Source organism: Tupaia chinensis, unplaced genomic scaffold (assembly GCF_000334495.1).
Source record: "Tupaia chinensis unplaced genomic scaffold, TupChi_1.0 Scaffold000238_1, whole genome shotgun sequence".
Lineage (NCBI taxonomy): Eukaryota > Metazoa > Chordata > Mammalia > Scandentia > Tupaiidae > Tupaia > Tupaia belangeri.
In genome coordinates this window covers 830740-850970 of record NW_006159716.1, presented here as the reverse complement: position 1 = coordinate 850970, position 20231 = coordinate 830740, and the positions used below count along the sequence as shown (strand labels likewise).

At 49.4% G+C, this 20231-nt stretch overlaps 1 protein-coding gene across 3 annotated transcripts in view; it reads left to right on the top strand.

Annotated features, from left to right (window-relative positions):
- Positions 1–156: 156 nt before the first annotated feature.
- Positions 157–20231, top strand: part of CUL9 (cullin 9) — a gene marked incomplete at its 3' end in the record, with an annotated part of 47190 nt that continues 27115 nt past the window's right edge. The window contains 17 exon segments of one of the 3 annotated variants that reach the window (XM_014587838.1): positions 579–1036; positions 1810–2413; positions 3227–3381; positions 3725–3913; positions 3992–4225; positions 4660–4795; positions 4910–5103; positions 5345–5744; positions 6143–6335; positions 10464–10671; positions 13552–13748; positions 14103–14320; positions 16126–16372; positions 16461–16566; positions 17125–17352; positions 17595–17685; positions 17825–17996. In XM_014587838.1, coding sequence (XP_014443324.1) covers positions 1819–2413; positions 3227–3381; positions 3725–3913; positions 3992–4225; positions 4660–4795; positions 4910–5103; positions 5345–5744; positions 6143–6335; positions 10464–10671; positions 13552–13748; positions 14103–14320; positions 16126–16372; positions 16461–16566; positions 17125–17352; positions 17595–17685; positions 17825–17996 — 3563 coding nt within the window. 3 annotated transcript variants of the gene reach the window in all.

Sequence of the window (20231 nt, the reverse complement as noted above, 5' to 3'; positions counted from 1 at the left end):
CGCGCCCCGCCCGCGCCCTTGCCCCCTGCAGCCGCCCGCGGGTAGTGCGCATGCTCCACTCGCGCGGTTCTGCCACGCTCGGCGTGGGCCGCGGTGGGACCCGTAGATGCCCGGCCGTGCGTGCTCTCGCTGGGTGACCCGGAAGGGAGCTGCTGAGAAGGCGGGGCCAGGACGGCGGGGCCGGCCGCTGAGTCCCAGCGGGGGCCGAGCAGGGCGGTGGGAGGTGAGAGGAGAGACCCACGCGGGCCCTGTCCCTTCCCCGTCCCCTCCCCGGTCCCTTGGCCTCCCTCCGTGGCCTGAACCAGGCTCGCTCCCGAGTTTTGCTTGGTCCTGTCAGAGCCGCTTTGGACTCCGCCCCCAAGCCGGTTCCCATCGCGGTACTGGCCTCCCCCTCCCGGGGTCCCGGTCCCGCTGGACGGCAGCTGGGGCAGGAGCTTGCTCTCAGCCCGGCTCATCCCCGCGTCCAGACCTCACTCCTCCGCATTGGTTTATTATTGCTCCTGGTCCAGACCCGCGGCTCCCCACCCCCCGTCCCCGCTCCTAGGTCTCTGGGCTGGTTTTCCTTCGTCCTGCCTGGGCCACATGGCTGGTTGCCGCCCAGCCTCGCCCCGTGCTGAGTGGGTCCCTGCCCTCCGCGTTCCTTATGCTTTCCCCTACTCTTCACCCCTTTCTTTTCTTCTGCCCCTCTGCCCCAGTAAGCCCGCTGTGCTGAGCACCATGTCCTCACCTGGCTTACCCTCCATTCTCATGTTCACTGTTCCCTTTGGCCGCTGCGCTGCTTCACATCACCCATCTTTTCCTGATCTTCACACTTGCATTCGTAATCTTCTTGCTTAATAAGTGGCCAGTTATCTGTCGCCCACCCCTTTCTTCTCCATCTGAGAAGAATCACCTTAGGTTGTGTTCACTGAGCACTGTTGATCTGCTAAGTGCCGTTCTGCATGCAGAACGTACATGCTCTGACTAAGCTGCTGCAACGTCATGAAGTAGGTCTGACAGTTATTACCATCTTGCAGAGGAGGAAACGGGCTCAGAGGTTAGTACTACTTGTCCAAACTATGCAGATAGTAAGTGAAAGCCAGAATGCAGGTTTATCTGGCTCTGAAATCTGGACTCTTGCCATTCTCTTTTTTTTTTTCCCTACTCTCAGTCCCACAGTTAGCACTTCCACCTATATGAACCTTACGCCCTTACTAACAGCCCAAGTGCAGGTGGGACCTGGTCTTTTTCTCCCATAGTTTTCTCTGGGCCTAAGGTCCCTCCCCTTCTGCAAGACTCACACACTTCCTATCCAGTCATCTGCTCAGCCTCCCTGCATCTCTGTTCTCTGTATCTGCCGTGGCCTATATGCCTTCATATCCACGTGCTGGCGTTACCCTGTCCTGTACTCCCGGTCTGCCCTCCCCCTGTTCTGTTCTGGCTCCAGTGTCTCAAATGCCACTGTCCTTACTGCTCCCCCCATGGTATCTTTTTAAGGTCCTCATCTGTGTCCCTCAGCACCTTGCCATTCTGCCTGGTCTGTTCTGTCACTCACTTAGTTTATTATTCCTGTGCCTATTACTTTTCTCTTGTACCTCTTCCATGCTTTTAAGCCCCTCCCTGTTTCACTCCATTCTCCTATCGTGAATCCCACTGTGTGTTCAGCTGTTGATGCCATCCTGCCCTTCACCTTTTCAGTTTGGCCTCTAAATTCCTCCCACCATGTAGGCTACCAGTCACCTCTAGTTGTATTTGTGTCTCAGAATTCGATGCCCTGCATATAGTCCTTTTATTTTTCAGTACTACCTGTCTTTCTTCTGTGTGTTGCAGGTGGTCAGGATGGTGGGGGAGCGGCGTGCGGGGGACCTCATGGTGCCCTTAGGGCCCCAGCTGCAGGCATATCCTGAAGAGCTCATTCGACAGCGACCTGGGCATGATGGGCGTCCTGAATATCTGATCCGATGGAGTGTCCTGAAATGCGGGGAAGCTGACAAAGTGGGCGTGGAGGAAGGCAAGGCAGAGCACATCCTCATGTGGCTGTCGGCCTCCGAGGTCTATGCCAACTGCCCTATGCTGTTAGGGGAACGGGCCTTATCTAAGGGACCGCAGCACGAGCCGGCTGGGGGCCCAGGAAGCTTTCCCCGTGATCCAGGAGGCCTGGATGAAGTGGCAATGGGAGAGATGGAGGCTGATGTGCGTGCGCTGGTACGCAGGGCTGCCAGGCAGCTGGCAGAAGGTGGGACCTCGAGCCCCACAGCTGCGGTACTCCACACCATCCATGTGCTCAGTGCCTACGCCAGCATCGGGCCCCTCACGGGGGTCTTCAGGGAGACAGGAGCCCTGGACCTGCTCATGCACATGCTGTGCAATCCGGAGCCTCAGATCCGTCGGAGTGCGGGCAAGATGCTGCAGGCTCTGGCAGCTCATGACGCTGGTAAGAGACGGCCGGGGAAGAAGGGAAGCACTGGAGAGAATAGGGAAGCATTGGAAAGAATAGGGCCACCAGGAGTGAGACCAGAAAGAGGAGAGATTCTCCAGCTCTGGAAGAACACCTAGGGTATGTTGCATGTGAACTTGACGCAAAAGAAAAATGGGTCTTTACAGGTACACAAACAGGACAGAAAGATAGCATCTGGGGGCAGCAGATGGTGTGGTGTTTGGGGGGCTGGACCCCATATGACCAACTCTGCTGTTAAAGTCCCCAACCCAGCAGCAAAAAGTCACATTGGTCATTTGTGTGTGTAAGCCCAGAATCCCAAGAGGAGAATGGAGGAGAAGGGATTGCATTAACTCCCTCCCCACCGGGGGATGATTTCTCACTTTTCCTCTCTCTTTCCTCTCTGTCTTCTGTCTCTGGTGAGCACACATACCCTATAGGAAAAACTAAAGAAAATAGAAAAAGATAGCATCTGTTTTATCTGTTCATTGACAAAGAAAGGAGTGGGGTAGGTTTGCATTTCTTAAACTGTGGGTTGAGATTTATTAGTTGTTTTTGAAATCAATTTGTTACATCCAATATAGTTTTTAAAAACCCAGAATATCAGCACATAGCACTTAGTAAGAATAGGTCTTACAACATGTTCTGTGTGTGCATGTTTGTACCAGATTACTGTGTGAAAGGTATTTCTTGCTGGGGGTCTCAGTTGCAAAGAAGTCTCCAGGCCTTGGAGTAGGGTTTAGAGAATCTAGGAAAGACAGAAAAATGTCGGGGATTGAGGAGAAGATATGGATTGGGTGTGGATTACAGGGAGTCGGGCTCACGTCCTTCTGTCACTGAGCCAGCAAGATGGCATCGAGCAGCACATGGACTTCGACAGCTGCTATACTTTGCTGGAGCTGTTTGCAGAGACCACGTCCTCCGAAGAGCACTGCATGGCCTTTGAGGGCATTCACCTGCCTCAGGTACTCTGCCATGCGTGGGGAAAATGCCGTGTACGAGGCCCAAGGCATTGTTTCTGGAACTGCAGTTCGGGACTGTGTGTCAGTACCAGAGTCACCTGGGAGCTTATTAAAATGAAGGTTTATGTCCCCCTCCCCAACTTATCCCCATTAGAATTTATAAGATCAAACCTCGGAATCTGTGTTTTAAGACACCCCCTGTGCATTTCTTCCATAAATTAGTCTGAGAGCTGTAGGCCTAGGGAGGAGGCCTTTATGTTTTTCTGTAGAGAAGGATATTGAGGAGAAAGGGGTGGGGGTTAAAGCTGGGAAAAGATGAGCCTATGTCAAGGATTATGTCCTACAGATCCCAGGAAAGCTGCTCTTCTCCCTGGTGAAGCGCTACCTGTGTGTCACTTCCCTGCTAGATCAGCTGAATAACAGTCCAGAGCCAGGAGCTGGAGACCAGAGTTCCCCGAGTCCCGCGAGGGAGAAAAGCCGGGGAGAGAGGGAGCTGGAGTTCAGCATGGCTGTGGGCAACCTCATTTCAGAGCTGGTGCGGAGCATGGGCTGGGCCCGGAACCTCAGCGGACAGGGCACATTGCCACCCCGGCCAACCCGGTCCATCTTTCAGCCCTGCGTTACAGGCCCTAGCCTTGTACTCCCCACCATTGTCACCACCCCCAGAAGGCAAGGGTGGGCCTTCCGCCAGCGCTCTGAATTCTCTAGTCGTAGTGGCTATGGTGAGTACGTGCAGCAGACACTGCAGCCAGGGATGCGAGTGCGGATGCTGGACGATTACGAGGAGATCAGTGCTGGGGATGAGGGCGAGTTCCGGCAGAGCAACAATGGCGTGCCCCCTGTGCAGGTGAGTGATGCGCAGCGGGACTCGATGGAGCATAACTGGGGCTTCCGTGTAGGAGGCTCTGGCAGGCCATTGAAAGAGAAAAACCCAAGGGAAACTGGAACTATAAAAGGGGGGCAGCACTTGATGGGGCCATTTGGAGGGCTGAGAAGATGTAGCAGGCGTAGGTAGCTGTAAGATCATAGAGAGACTCGCTACCAGTGGAGGAGGCTAGCAGGGAGTGTGAGAACAGAGGCCACCAACATTAGAAAGGCAGGGCCCACTCCTGATAGGGAAAGGAAGGCTTTTGCTTAACGTAGGTTCTTCCAAGCCTAGCCAGGTGCACATCTGGGGGTATGCATCAGGTCTGGGCTTGGGTCTGTCCTTCAAGCCTTCATAGCCAAGAGCTCTGGGCTGAGGCCTCTCTATTCTTCTCTCTTCTCCCACCCTCACAACAGGTCTTCTGGCAGTCAACAAGCCGTACCTACTGGGTGCACTGGTACATGCTGGAGATCCTGGGCCCTGAGGAGGCTCCTGAGGACACTGCTGCAGCAGCTGTAGAGAAGGGGGCAGGGACTACCGTGGTGGACACAGGTGGGCCTAGGAGGGGACATGGACAGCGTGTTCTAATCAGAGGAGTAACGAGGTAAACCCACTCCTGACCGAAACTACCTCTTCCTGATGGGCACTGGTATCCTGTGTCCTCAGCACTTCCCTCCTGGGACTGGAAGTCTGTGGATGGGCTCTACTCTCTGCCGTACCTCCAGCCCGAGCCTCAGAAGAATGAGAAATTGGGACACCTGACCCAGGCTGAGTGGTGGGAACTGCTTTTCTTTATTAAGAAGTTGGACTTAAGTGAGCAGCAGCCAATTATTCAGAATCTTCGGGAGAACCCGGATGAGGTATTACAGGCCTGAGGGACCTGGGGGTGGGGTTGTACTGGGCTTCGAGGTGGAATTCTCTAGAGGGAGCTCTCAGTGCCGGGTAGTACGTACAGAGCGGGTGGAGCGAGAGGTCAGAGTGTGGGAGACCAATGCTGGGAGGGCTAGTAGGTCCAAGGTGTGAGGGCATGGCAGAGAGTGGCTCTCCTTCCCGTTGCTGTCCTCAGGACCTTTGTGTCTTCTTACCCCCTCCTGTTGACAGGCCCTGGGAGAGAAAGCCCTTGGTGAGATCTCTGTGTCCGTAGAGACGGCTGAGAGTCTGCTGCGGGTCCTCAGTAGTCGGTTCGAGGGCAGCACCCTCAGTGACCTGCTCAGCTCCCAGATCTACACCAAGTACAGGCTGCCTCCTGAGGGCCCAAGCAGCTCGTCTTCTCGAAGTCGCTGCTATTCCCCAGATCCAGGAGAGTGCAAGTCGGAGGCCACATCCTCAGAGGAAGACACTGAGTCCCCCAAAGCAAAGGCCGAGTCCCCCGAGGGGGAGGCAGAGCCTGCTGAGGCAAAGACTGAGCCCCCCATGGCACAGAGTGATTCGCAGCTGTTTAACCAGCTTCTGGTGTCTGAGGGGGTGGTTCTGTCCCCGGAGACAAAGGAGGCAGCCAGTGGTGAGTCGGATTCTGGGAGGGGAGGGCATAGCCATTGGAACTAGTCCTGGGTGGGCCTGACAGAAGTGGATAGTCATGGGAGAGGGAAGACCCTGGAGTAAGGTCCCTGTCACAGGGGAAGATGCCTTCGAACAATCGTGCACCCATCTTCTCCCCTTGGACCTCGATTGTATTTCATGGGCCACCACTCCCTTTGTGCGGTGTCTCTGGAAAAGGATGGCCTATTTTTCCAGGGTATTTTCATCCTCGTTTGTCTATTTACATCCGTCCCAGGGAACTGGAAAAGTTCTGAATACAAGTCACAGTAAGGAATAATGTATTACATGTCGACAGGATAGCTGGGCTTGACCTTTAAAGACTTCCAGCTTGCAGGTGCCACTTTCCCCCACTCATTTCAGAAATGGCGAGAGCCTTGCGGGGCCCTGGACCACGCAGCTCCCTGGATCAGCATGTGGCAGCGGTTGTGGCCACTGTGCAGATATCCAGCCTGGACACACACCTGCAGCTTTCGGGGCTCTCCGCCCTCTCTCAGGCCGTGGAGGAGGTCACTGAGCGGGACCACCCTCTGCTCTATCCTGACAGATCACTGAGGTTAGCATGCTGGGGAGGGAGAAAGGTTTTGGTTGAGACTGTCAGCAATAAAGGTGGGTGTAGGGAGAGAAGAACAATGAGATGAAGAATTAGAAAGGCTGGGGGGCAGAGGCAGGCAGACCAAGGAGCAGCCGACCTGGAGTGTGGGATTTATTTTTTTTTGTAATTTGCTAGAGGGTACATACATATATTTGTTAGAGAGAGACAGAGAGAGAGAAAGTCCCCAAATGGGGCATGGTCACACTGTAATCCTTTCTCCTCCATTTTCCTATTTTGTCTGGATTTGGGGCATGCACACACACACGACCAGCATGTGTTTAAAGCCACGAGGACTGGGACTCAGACCACGTGGTTGGCAATGTGGTATCCAGCTCCAGCAGGCCTTGGGGATGGCCCCAGAGGGTGGGATGTTACAGGCTGTGTTACAGCCTACACTGCTGTGCTTGGCACTGTGCTAGTGTTTCATTACGTCCTCCTGACACTGAGGAAGCATTGGCAGTATTGTTACCCAGCTGTATGAGTGAGGAAAGTAACTTGCTCAGAGTTTTATAGATAGCAGAGCCAGGATTCAAACCCAGGTTCTTTTGGTTGTAGAGCTTGAGTTTTCGAATTCATATTTTTTTCTTAATTCTTTTTCTTCTCTATTTTAAAAGTTTTTTTCTGCTTAATTATTCAAATAATATGCTAATTAATTTCCATTTTAAAAGATCTAGAGAACATAAAAAGCCAAAGTCTCATTTTACTGTTGTTATCAGTCTGGCGTGTATCCTTCAGACCTTCTCTAGATTTACCTTCGTGATTGCGAATTTGGACATAGCACATTTTCTGAGTTTGTTTTAATACATGTAATCATACTCTATGGTTTCTCCATCTTTTTTTGCCGCCCCCCCCCGCCCCCCCCGTATGTTGTAGAGGGCTTTCCATGTCAGCCCATGTGGAGCTGCCTTGTTATTTTCACTGCCGTGTAGGACTCTGTGATAAGGTTATATGCAAGTTCAAGTACAGCATTCTGATAGATGTTTTCTCTTACCCTGTCAACATTGGATGTCACCATTCTTTTCATAGTAGATTGGCAGGAAAAATTTTAAAATAATTATTTATTTAATTCCATTTCTTGTTGTTATTTTTAATTTGACCAGAGAGAGACAGAGAGAGAGTGAGAAAGTTAAAGGGAGAAAGCAGACCTACAGGACTTGAACTGTAGTCAGTCATGTGAGAATCCAGCGCCTTTAACTATCACTCCACCTGCTGGCTCCAAGCTTGGCAGAATTTTAAATGATTACTGTCTCCTTGTTTTAATTTTTAGTTCTGGTCAAGTTGCATGTATTTGTTCTGTTTCTTCTCCTATGAATATTCAAAATATTCATTTTTTTTCTTTTTTAAATTTTGCTATAGGGTGCATGTGCTCACTAGAAAGACCAGAGACAAAGAGAAAAAGAGAATGAGAAGGCATCCCACCTCCCCCCATAGGGATGGCCACACCAGTCCTTCTCCATTCTGTCGAGATTTTAGGCATGTATGTGTGCATATGCCCAGTGTGTTTCTCAACCCACCAGATCTGGCACTCAGACCTCATGGTTGGCCATGCAGGATCCAGTTGCCCAGGCTAACCACTTTATTGGCTGGCCCTAAATATTCTCTTCTTATCCTTTACCCAGTTATTGTTTTTTTAATGGTGGGGGAAGTTTACTAATTTATTTACTTATTTAATTTTTGATTGCTAGAGTGTGTGTATGCTTGCCAAAGAGAGACAGAAAGGGAAAAAGCACTTCCCAATGGGATGTGGTCATGACGAAATCCCTTCTTCACTTCTCCATCCTTTCAAGATTTTAGACCTGCACCTAGTGTATTTTTCAAGCTACTGGGGCTGGGTTTCAAACTGTGGTTGACCATGTGGGATCCAAATCAATTACTAGACTACAGGACCAGCCTGAGAGAGTTATTTTATTTAACTTTATCTATTTATTTATTTTATTTTAATTTGACCAGAGAGGGACAGAATGAGAGAGAGAAAAAATGAGAAAGCAAGCTGCAAGGTCTGGGACTCAAACTGTGGTCGGCCATGTGAGAGTCCAGTGCCCTTAACCACCACGCCACCTGCCGGCCTCAGGAGAGTTATTTTTGACAAGGTCTTTCCATGCTGTGATCCTACTACCCCAGCCTCCCAGTTAGCTAGAATTAGAGACTTACCTCACCACACTGGGCCTGTTGAAGTTGGTTCAGAAACCAAACCTGGGCGACACATCTGGTCCCAGACTCATGCACCACTTGCACCTACAGCTGGGCCTGCCCACTTTGTATTTGGGTCTTTTCTTTTTTCTATGGATTTATGGGTATTTTGGATATTAATCCTTTATTTTTATTTTAAATATTTTGTTGTCTTTAAAAAACATGTTAAGTTTTATTTTTTGTGATTACAAAATACATGCTCACTGTTAAAAATGTTAGAAAATTTTGGGACCAGCAGATGGCATAATGGTTATGTTGCTGGAGTCCCACTGTTGTTGACCGTGGTTCGAGTCTTGGACTCAGTGGCTTAAAACTCACACTGGGTGCATGTGCGTGTGTGCCCAAAATTCCAAGGGGAGAATGGAGGAGAAGGAATTGCAGCATGGCCATCCCCTCAGGGGGAGATTTCTTGCTTTCGGCCTCTCTTGTCTATCTCTCCAGCAAGCACGTGTGGTCCTATAGCAAAAATCTTCTCAAAAAAAAGAAACTGATCTAGTAAAAATGATCTGACAATCTTTTATAGAGGCAGTTACTGTTAACATCTTGGCAAACATACTTATATCTCTGTATCTATATATGTTGTTATTAACTAGTCTGTAATAACTTATGACTACAGATAGATGTTTGTTTTTTAAAGAATTATTTATTTATTTAATTCCGTTCGTTGCCATTATTATTTTTTAATTTGACCAGAGAGAGAGAGAGAGAGATAGGGAAAATGAGAAAGCAAGCTGCCCTGTCTGGGACTCAAACTGTGGTCAGCCATGTGGGAATCTAGTGCCTTTAACTGCCACACCACCTGCCGGCCCCAGGGGATATGTATTTAAAGCATATTTCATCTAAAGCTTCTGAGAGTAGACAGATAAAAACAGAAGCTTCTCAGTATCTTTATTCACCTTTGACAGTTCCCACGTTGTGTTCTTTCCCTCCCTGGCTCCCCCCTCAATCTGCATCTCATCCCATGAGGGAAGATGTCACTACCTGTTCTTTTCCCCCTGGTGACCCTCGCCGTGACCTGTGGACTCTGGAATCCTTCAGATCAGCATTTCCACTGGACCCTTTCTCTAGCTCGCATCGTCTACCTGTTAATTTCGTTTATAGTCTCTCATTGTGCTAACGTTTCAGAGCGCATGTTACTGTGTTTTCCTACTTCTTTATGGCGTCTAGATTTGTGTCCTACTTTAGACACAAGGTTTGTCCTATTCCTGGATTATAAAAACATTTCCCTGTATTTTCTAAAAACGTCTATGATTTTATTTTTTACATTCATTTAAAAACTTGTTGGCAATTTGTTTCTACAGATGGTAAGAAGTAGAGCTCCAATTTCAGCTTTTTCAAATGGATAGTCAGGTGTCTGAACATCGCGTTTTACACAGTCCTTCCCTTCCTCACTGGCTGAGGTGCTGCCCTGTCTCTCTTCTCATCTGTTGATCTGTTTGGCTGCCCTGTACCAGTTCTGGGGTTTTCATTATTATAAGTCTCTATTTATATTTTGATAATAATAGACAAGTCAACTGTTACCTCCCAACACATTTGTCTTCCTGTACTAAATCTGCCTGTCGTTTTTTTGTTTGTTTGTTTTCTTAAGCTCTTAGGCATTTCAATTAGAATTACTTTGAATTCATAGATTCATTTGAAAAGATGAGCCAGGGTTCGTGACTATTTGCTCCATAGCCTGCTTCCCGAGGGGAAGAACCAGAGGTAGTTAGAGGGGAGAGGGCAGTTAGAGGGCACTCCGCAGAGTGGAGGGGATCAGAGACAAGGCTGAGGGAAGGGAGCAGGTTGGAAAGGGCTGGGAGAGGCTGGACAGGGCTGGGCAGGGAGTCCAACGAGATCATGGCTGGGAAGTCAAGCAAGGCTCATTGAGATGGGGAGCCTCAATTTCTTTTCTCTTCTCAGAGAAAAGCTAGTGAAGACCTTGGTGGAGCTGCTGACCAACCAGGTGGGAGAGAAGATGGTGGTGGTCCTGGCCCTGCGCCTCCTTTACCTGCTCCTGACCAAGCACGAATGGCGCCCACTCTTTGCCAGGGAGGGTGGCATCTATGCTGTGCTGGTTTGCATGCAAGAACATAAGACTTCCGTCTTGGTGCAGCAGGCAGGGCTGGCGGTAAGTGCACTGGGCCTGGCGAGGGAGAGCAACAGGCAAGACAGGCCGACTGTGAGACTGCAGACCTGGAGCAGATACTGTGGTGGTTTCAACCAGGAGGTAGATGCTGGGGTGGAAAGATGCAGCTAGATTTCAGAGTTTGATCTGGGCAGTCTTGGGGACTGAGCACTTGTTTGGAGAAAGGGAGAAGGGAATTTTTAAGATGGCTCCCAGATTTAAAATTGAATAGCAGGCTGCAGCAGGTGGCATTTACTAAGTGAGAAAAGTTGCAGGAAGAAGTAATATGGGAAGGGGGTCAGGAGTTGAGGTTTTAGGTATGTTGAATGTCTTACACCTTTTTAGTTGCAGTTGGGTTTCTGGTGAAAGATCAACTTTCTATGGCAGTTCTTTCAACTTTTCTGTGGCAGTTCAACTAAAAATACTTTTTTACCCCTTTATCTGAGTGGTACCGTTACACAGAAAGTATTCCCTCACCAGATTTGGGTAAAACAAAGGCAGCAGGACCATTGCCCTATCACTCTGGGCCCAGGACTTTGGGAATGGAGGCCAAGAGAACATACAGAATTGATTTCCTGATTACTCCAGACACAAGTGCTGGCTGGCACGCACTGTGGGTGGGCTGCCCCTACATAGCTTAAGGGTCCCTGAGGGCACAGGTAGGTGCTGGCCAGAGCAGTTCTGAGAAGGGATTCCAACGGTACAATGGCAATGCATGGGGGGAGTGGGTGTTCTCTCAAAGCAGGTCTGTCTTGGGAGAAAGCAGGGGACTCTTTTCTTTGTGAGGCCAACTAGGTGTTGCTCCTTCTGAGAGCAGCCAGGCATCCACAAACTATGCCATTTATTGCTCAAAAAAATTCTCTGATCCTCTTAAATTGCATGACCAAAATACAGCATTTACCCCTAAATTCAGACTTTTTTTTTCTATATTTTTTCTTTATTCATGATAGAGTGTGTGTGGGTGCACTTGAGAGACAGAGAGGGAGGGAGCACCCTCCACAGGATCTGGCTTTGCTGCAGTCCCCTTCCTCGATCCTGTTGGATTTTTGGCACGGGCAGACATGCCTGGCGCGTTTCAGGCTGACCAGGCCAGGGCTTGGAACCACAGTTACCATGTGGAATCTGACTTTTCTCGGCCAGAGCATCAGTGCTGCACCACAGGGCCAGCCCCTAAATTCAGACTCTTGCCTTGTAATAAATTTGCATCATTTTGTTTATAACTTAGGATCTGTAGCACTCACCACATGAGAGAGTAGGGTAGCCGAAGAGAGACAGCCTCATTGCAAAGTAGCATTTTCTTGGAGGGTCCAGGCCTTACCAGGGGGATTGGCCTGAGAATTTTTTGTTTAGGAATTTTGCCATAGAGGGACCAGCAGTTGGTGTAAATGGCTATATCACTGGACTCCCATCTAGTCAACCGCGGTTTGAGTCCTGGACCCAGTGGCTTAAACTCACACTGGGTGCATGTGCGTGCATGCCCAAGATCCCAAGAGGAGAATGGAGGAGAAGGGATTGTGGCATGACCATCCCCCTGGGGGGGGAGGTGATTTCTCGCTTTCTGTCCCTCTGTCTTTCTGGCCAGCAAAACCTCTCAAAAAAAAAAAATTTTGCCAGAGAGTGCACATGCTTACCAGAGACAGACAGACAGTGCGAGGGAAAGTGAGAAATCACCCCTCAGGAAGTATGGCCATGCCACAATCCCTTCTCCTCCATTCTCTTCTGGGGATTTTGGGCACGCACACACCCACATGGTTTTCAAGCCTCCTGGTCTGGGATTTGAACTGCTGTCGGTCATGTGGGAGTCCAGTGTGTTAGCCACCACACCGCCTGCTGGCCTTGTGTCTTGAGAATTATTTCTAGCCCAGTCCATGCCTAGTGGATTTCCTCTAGAGTCAATCCTTTCTCCACTAGAGATATTCTCTACTCTGATGGTGTAGTGTTCATTTTAGTTCAATTTTTCTCTACAGTACAGTAAACTGGTTTGTACATTAGAAGTATTTTCCCTCTAATTCCAGCTCTTCTGCCCGTGACAACCAAGTAGCCTTGTGGAAAGGGCCACATGCTGTCTAAGGCTCGGGGACATGAATTTGAGAGTGCTGGCATATAGGTGGTATTTGAATTTGTAGGGGGTGGAGGAAGTCGCCTAGGAGGGAACAGAGTGAGAGAAGAAAAAGGATCAGGAATGTCAGTGTTTGAGGACCAGGCAAAGGAACACCAGAAAGGTAGGAGAAAAAAACAGGACCATATGAAGTCATGGAACTTAATCGAAAAGAAATTTTCTTTTCTTTTTAAGAATTATTTTTATTTAATTTTATTTATTTACTTATTTTTTAATTTGACCAGAGAGGGACACAGAGAGAGAGAGAGAGTAAGAGTAAGCCGCCAGGTCCAGGACTCGAACTGTGGTCGCCCATGTGGGAGTCCAGCACCCTCAACCACCACACCACCTGGTGGAAGAGAGGTTTCTAAAGGAAGGAATGGTCAAGAGAGATGGGAAACAACTTCAAGGAGAGCCTCCAGATACCACTAGATGCTGTGGAAGGGCACTATCCTTAGGGAAGATACGGGAGTGGTAGCCATCTGCTCAGGGCTGAGAGCTTGGGGGCAGAGAGAAGTGGCCAGCTAGTTTTGCCATCCAGTCTTAGATTTTTTTGTTGTTGCTCACTTTTTTCCTCCTTACCTCTTTTATTCTTTCACTTACTTCCTCCCTCCCTTCCTAGCATTTAATGTCTCATTACCACTTCTTCCTTCTTTCTCCTGCCCTGCCTATTTTCAGACAGCTCAGCTGCCCCAACGTTTGAGGTCTTCCCTGTTAATCCTGGCTCGCTTCTCCTCATTGTGGCTCTGCCCGCTTCTAACTCTGCTTCCGAATCTCCCTCACAGGCATTGAAGATGCTGGCCATTGCCGGCTCCTCAGAGATCCCCACCTTTGTGACTGGCCGAGATTCTGTCCACCCTTTGTTTGATGCCCAGATGACCAGAGAGATCTTCGCCAGCATCGACTCAGCCACACGCCCAGGCTCTGAGAGCCTGCTCCTCACCGTCCCTGCAGCTGTGGTCCTGATGCTGAATACCGAGGGGTCAGAACCTTGCCCTCCAAACTCCAGTACTCCTGCTGAGTCTCAAGTGCTGCTACCCTGCTCCGGCCTCATGTGCTCCACACATGTTCCCCTCATGTTGTCACCTCCAGATTAAATGTTGGTGGCCCTCTCTGACTGCCATTAGAGGAGCCAAGTGGTCGGGGGCAGGGAGATTGTCCCAAAGAGGGCAGAAAGACCTGGACATGTTTTCATGGGGTTGTTAGGAGTGACCTGGCTCAGAGGGACCACAGGAGCCCTGTCCATCCCAACTTCAGGGCCCTCCTTGTTTGCTTCCCTGCTTCCATTGCACTCACACTCTGTCCATTTCTGCCCTGGCCACCCCACTCCTCCCAGGTGCTGCTCTGCAGTGAGAAATGGCCTGCTCCTGCTCAGCCTGCTTTTGTGCAACCACCACACTCTGGGAGAGCAGATTGTGACCCAAGAGCTGAGAGACACCTTGTTGAGGCACTCGGGGATCGCGCCGGGGACAGAACCTGTGCCTACCACACGTACCATCCTTACGATGCTCCTTAATCGCTACTCAGAGCCCCCAGGCAGTCCTGAGCATGCAGGTACCACTGTGACGGGGGTTGGTTCTGCTGAGGAATCGGTCATTGCTCAGATTTCCGTACCAGCCGCTGACTGGGAAGACAAGGAATCTTCAGAATCTTCAGGGCATGAGTGAGAGTTCTGGTGCTCAACTTAGATCTTAAGTAGAACTTCCTGAAAAAGGGGAAAGGGAGACTAACAAGTGCCTCTCTGAATGGCTTTAAACATACATGGATTCCCAGCTATCTGGGCTAGGCTGGCCCCAGTCTTATCAGACGGTAGGAGATTGAGGTGGCATCTGGGGATCTACAGAAAGTTTGTGCCTAGAAACATGAAATACTGATGTCATGGGCAAGAAACGCTTTGTGTTTAAAAAACAAGTGAAAACCCAGAAATATGGAGGGATATTTTAATAAGCAGTATATATCTTATTTTAAAAATTTTGCCAGAGGGTAGCATGTTTACTGACCAGATAGAGACAGACAAAGTGAGAAAGTACCCCCCCATGGGGGATAGTCCCATTGCAGTCCCTTCTCCCCCATTTCTCCCTCCTCTCAGGATTGTAGCATGCATGCACATGTGCCTGGTGTTTAAAGCCCTACGTTTGGGATGCAAACCATATAGTTGGCCATGTGGGGTCCAGCCACCTTAACCACCACAATACTAGCTGGCCCTGTATAATTAAAAACAAATTCTTTTTGAGAGAGAGATTTTTGCTATAGGGTGCATGCACTCACCAGAGACAGAGACAGAGAGAGAGAGCACGCACGTGCAAAATCACCCCCAGGGGGCATGACCACACCGCATTCCCTCCTCCTCCATTCTCCTCTCAGGATCCTGGGCACATATGTGCATGGTCCAGCATGAGTTTAAGCCACCAGGTCTGGGACTCAAACCACAGTCAACTATGTGAGAGTCCAGCAACATAGCCATTACACCATCTGCTGGTTCCAATTTTAGAATTTTTAAAATTAATTAAGCTCTTCTTTCCAAGAGAGACAGAGAAACAGTGCCCCCAACCAGGTCTTAACATTGATCCACGCCCAGCTTTAGCCAGACCCAGATCATGGGTGTGCCTGTGCCAGGGGTACTCAGGTGAGTTTTCAGACTTGAACTGGGAACCTTTCCATGTGGGATTGCCTGGAAGAACATTGCAATTTACCGCTGTGCCACCATTTCCCCCCCAATACAAGTCCTTTACGTATCTAAAGCCACCATGCTAGGTCTTACAGGGATGCAGTTTTCATAGCTGGTGTTTATTGTAGCTAACATTTAATCCCAAAGGATAATCATATGACTGTATTCGAGATTAAGTTTGTGTTGTGTTTGCCAACACAGCTTGGCAGTGTTTTACAGAACTAGATTTTGTTGTTGTTGTTCAAGTGTAATCAGGTATGTATTTGAGGTCAGAAAAGAAAATTCCTAGTAGTTCAGTAAAAACTTTTTTTTTGGAGAGGTTTTTGCCATAGGGCGCATATCCTTGCCAGAGAGAGACAGAGAGATAGAAAGCGAGAAATCACCCCCAGGGGGGATGGCCACGCCGCAATCCCTTCTCCTCCATTCTCCTCTCAGGATCTTGGGCACGCATGCATACTCGCCCAGCGTGAGTTTTAAGCCACTGGGTCCAGGACGCGAACTGAGGTCGACTACGTGGGAGTCCAGCGACATAGCCATTACACTAACTGCTGGTCCCAGTAAAAACTTTTAAGACATCCTCACTATGGGAGGACATTTTAGGGGTGGTTATCTAGATCTTCCTATTTCTTGGTTTGAACCACTCAAAGACTCTTCATGTACATTTTTTCTGTCTGGTGTGTCGGGGCCGCAGTGCTGGAGACCCCTAGCACCCAGAGTCAGGACGGCTCGCCTGAGCTGCTGATTCGATCCCTGGTGGGCGGCCCGTCTGCAGAGCTGCTCCTGGATTTGGAGCACGTACTGTGCCATGAGGGCAGCCCCAGGGGTGCCGTGAGGCCCCTTCTCAAGCGCCTCCAACAGGAGACCCAGCCCTTCCTTCTGCTGCTGCGGACTCTGGATGCCCCCGGGCCCAACAAAACTCTGCTGCTGACCGTGCTGAGGTGAGGGGCCTTTTCAGGTATCCACGTGTTGGGGACACGAGGAGCTCCGAGGCTGTCCGGGCTTCCCTTGTCTGCATCTCTTCACCAGGGTCATGAGCCGCCTGCTAGATTACCCTGAGGTGATGGTCCTCCCCTGGCATGAGGTCTTGGAGCCCTGCCTCAACTGCCTCAGTGGCCCCAGCAGCGACTCAGAGGTACAGAGCCCTGGCCAGAGTTGGGGGGAAAGGCAGCATCTGAGGTGCCGGCTACTTTGGGAGGCTCTTGGGAGCACAGCAGAGTCTGAGTGGGTTTGGGGTACTGAGTGGGTGTGGGTGAATGGCAAGAAGAAGGCTAATGTTATCTGCGAGTCTCAAAACTGGGGTTTTGAAATACTAACCTATGGCTGCACCTGGAGTTTAGAGTCTGGGTGTAGGAGATGTCCCCATTCACCCATCTGTCAGTCCTTTCTGTCCACCCTCTAGGACCAGGTGGTGTGGCTCGCTCTGTACCCTGAGCGAGGCCGAGGCACCCAGATTGGCTCTTGAAATAGCTTGGCCCTGGCAGGAAGAATCCTGGAGAGCTGTGCCCGAGCTCTACTACTCTGGAGTTCCACTCCCCACATACTCTGTTCCGCTCTATCTTTGGTACTTTTGGGCTTTTGAGTTTCTCCAAAATCTCAGCCACCACATCTTCTTTGCTGAACTCAGCCCTCAACTCTGAATGTGCCTTGCTCTTGGTTTCCCATGCATTAACGCGTGTGGCTCTGGGCTCAGATCGTGCAGGAGCTGACCTGCTTTCTGCATCGCCTGGCCTCGATGCATAAGGACTACGCAGTGGTGCTGTGCTGCTTGGGAGCAAAAGAGGTCCTCTCCAAAGTCCGGGACAAGCACTCGGCTCAGCTGCTTCTGGGCTGTGAGCTTCGGGACCTGGTGACAGAGTGTGAGAAACACGCCCAGCTCTACAGCAACCTCACCTCCAGCATCCTCGCCGGCTGCATTCAGGTGAGGAGGGCCGTGGGCACCAGGCTGAGAACGCGTATGCTAGAAGCAGGAGAAGGAGATGCAGTGGGTCCCATTTGGCATCCATTTGGTGGGGCTTATCTAGGGTGCTGTTGAAATTTGGGGAGAAAGGCTTTGAGTGCTCTGTTGCCCATTGACTCTCTCTAGATGTGTGTATGTGTGTGTATGTGTGGTGTGTCTCCTCATGTTCCTCCCTCTCCTCTCCCCCCTTTGCTCTGATGCAGATGGTGCTGGGCCAGATCGAGGACCACAGACGAACCCACCAACCCATCAATATTCCTTTCTTTGACGTGTTTCTCAGGCATCTCTGCCAAGGTTAGTGCCTTCATCCACTTTCTCCCAGCTCCTCTGCCCCCAACTTCTGTTCTTTCCTTCTCTTTCCACCCCTAGTCCCTTTCTTTATTCTTTCTAAACTGCTGGCATAGTGACCTCCACCCTTCCCGACTGCCCCCAGGCTCCAGTGTGGAGGTGAAGGAGGACAAGTGCTGGGAGAAGGTGGAGGTGTCCTCCAACCCGCACCGGGCCAGCAAGCTGACAGACCGCAACCCCAAGACCTACTGGGAGTCCAACGGCAGCTCTGGCTCCCACCACATCACCTTGCACATGCACCGTGGTGTTCTTGTCAGGTGTGAACACACCCATGTGCATTACGCACATGCATGTATACACACGAGTATTCTGATGTGACCCAATATATATCCCTGAGAACCCCCATGCCTGAGGGACACACGCAGTCTTATTTTATGCAGTGAACAGATACACAGATTGACCTGATTTTGCTGTGCTGAGTCCAAACGCCCCTCACTCCCTAAGACTGGTGACCTGTACACCAGCAGGTCGAGATGTCACTGCCCTGTGCTCAGTGATGAGAGAGATCAACCACTTATCCATTCTTCCTCTGGGCATTAGTTTTTTTTTTTGCTTGTTTTGTTTTTAGGTTTTTGCTTTGTGCTCCCAGAGAGAGAGGTAGAGACAGGGAAAGTGAGAAATCAACCCAGTGTGATTTTTAAGCCACTGGGTCCAGGACTTGACCGTGGTTAGCCATGTGGGAGTCCAGTGCCTTAATCACCACTTGCTGGCTCCTGTGACCATTAATTTAACACTGAGCATTTGTGCAAGGATCTGGAGATAGGCAATAAATATGGTGTCCCTCTTCAGAGAACTTGCCGTCTAGTTGGGAAGCCAGGCTAGAAAATCAGTAAGATAAAGAATAAGAAAGAACGTTATGGCCACCACATGTCCTGGGTTCTTAGGCCAACTGAGATCAGAGCAGATTTCCTTGCAGAAGGGGGGGTAGACTGAGCTGAATTTTGATGTCAATAAAGAGAAAGCAATGGGTATTCCGGGCAGATTGACACATATGTGCAAAGTGTAAGAAAGAAATATGATGTTTTGGGGGAACATTAACTGTATTTGGCTGAAATGAAGGGTGCGGGTATCAAAGTGGCAGGAGGTGAAGCCAGAGAAACAAGCAGAGACAAATCAGAAAGCTTAGTGGGTGGGACCAGCGAGTGGCATGGTGGTTAAGGCGCTAGGCACTCCCACGTGGCCAACCACGGTTCAAGTCCTGGACCTGGTGGCTTGCTTTCTCACTTCCCCCCTCTCTGTTTGCGTCTCTCTCTGGCTAAAATAAAATAAATGAATGAATAAATACAATTAAATAATTTTAAAAAAGTTTAGTGAGCTAAGAAGTTTGAAATTCATTCCAAACTTGGAGAGCCTGAAACCAGTAGGTGGCATTGTGGTTAAGGCTCTGGATTCCCACTTGGCTGACCACAGTTTGAGTCCCAAACTCAGTGGCCTGAAAATCACAACAGATAAGTAGATCAATACGTAAATAGATGATAGATGTAAAGAAATTTTTAAAAACTTGGGAGAGCCATTGAAGGGCTTTTTAAGAAAAGGGAAAACTAGATTTTTTATTTAGAAAGCTCGCTCTGGCAATGTGGGGAGTTTGGGATGAGGACCAGGAGAAAGAGTTGGAACATTATGCAGTGGTGTAGTTGGGAAATAGTCAACGTGTTCAGTTAGGCCAAGAGAACAGGCATAGAGCGGGGGATTTACAGGGAGATGAGGGGTAGGGTTTGAGGGACTTGCCATTGAGTGCCAGACGGCAGCCACGTCAGAGAGTAGTCCATGGTGCCAGTGTGCTTGTCCGAATGCTAGCTAGGTAGTAGGATTTCATTTTTTTTTTCCTTTATCTATACTCCTTTATTTTTTTTGTCTTATTTAAATTTATTTACATTCATTCACTGTACATCATTACAGCATACAAAATGAGATTTTCCATCCAGAGTACACTGTATATTGTCTCAATCAAGTACATCAACATACATGTTATTGTCAACAAATAATTTTCCATTTCTTGTTTCCTGTATGTTTTGCTTCCCTCCTCCATCCTTGATTCCCTATGTCTTACCCTCAGCCATCTCCCACTCTCTTCCCACACTGTCTCTGGTATCTATGTTTACTTTCTATACTGTATACTGTTTCCCCCCCATTTTTTATTGAATTACTAAAGATCTTAATCAATCTAAATATTTTCATAGCAAACACAGCTGATATATACATTTCCATGAACACAAGTCTAACTTTAGGCATCCTATAAAGTAGCACCTAGCTGGGGCTATATATCTTACTGTGGTCATCGAATGGATATGTAACTCAATTTACATTCCTTCCCTAAGCATAATCACAGCACACAAAATGCGATCTCCCATCCAGTACACGCTGCATAGTGACTCAATCATGCAATTACAAAAAGTTTTCCATTTCTAGTTCCTAGAAATATTTCCACCCCTCTTTCTGACCCTCTGTCCCTTCCCACCCTCCTCTCACACCACCTCCAGTGTCCACAATTG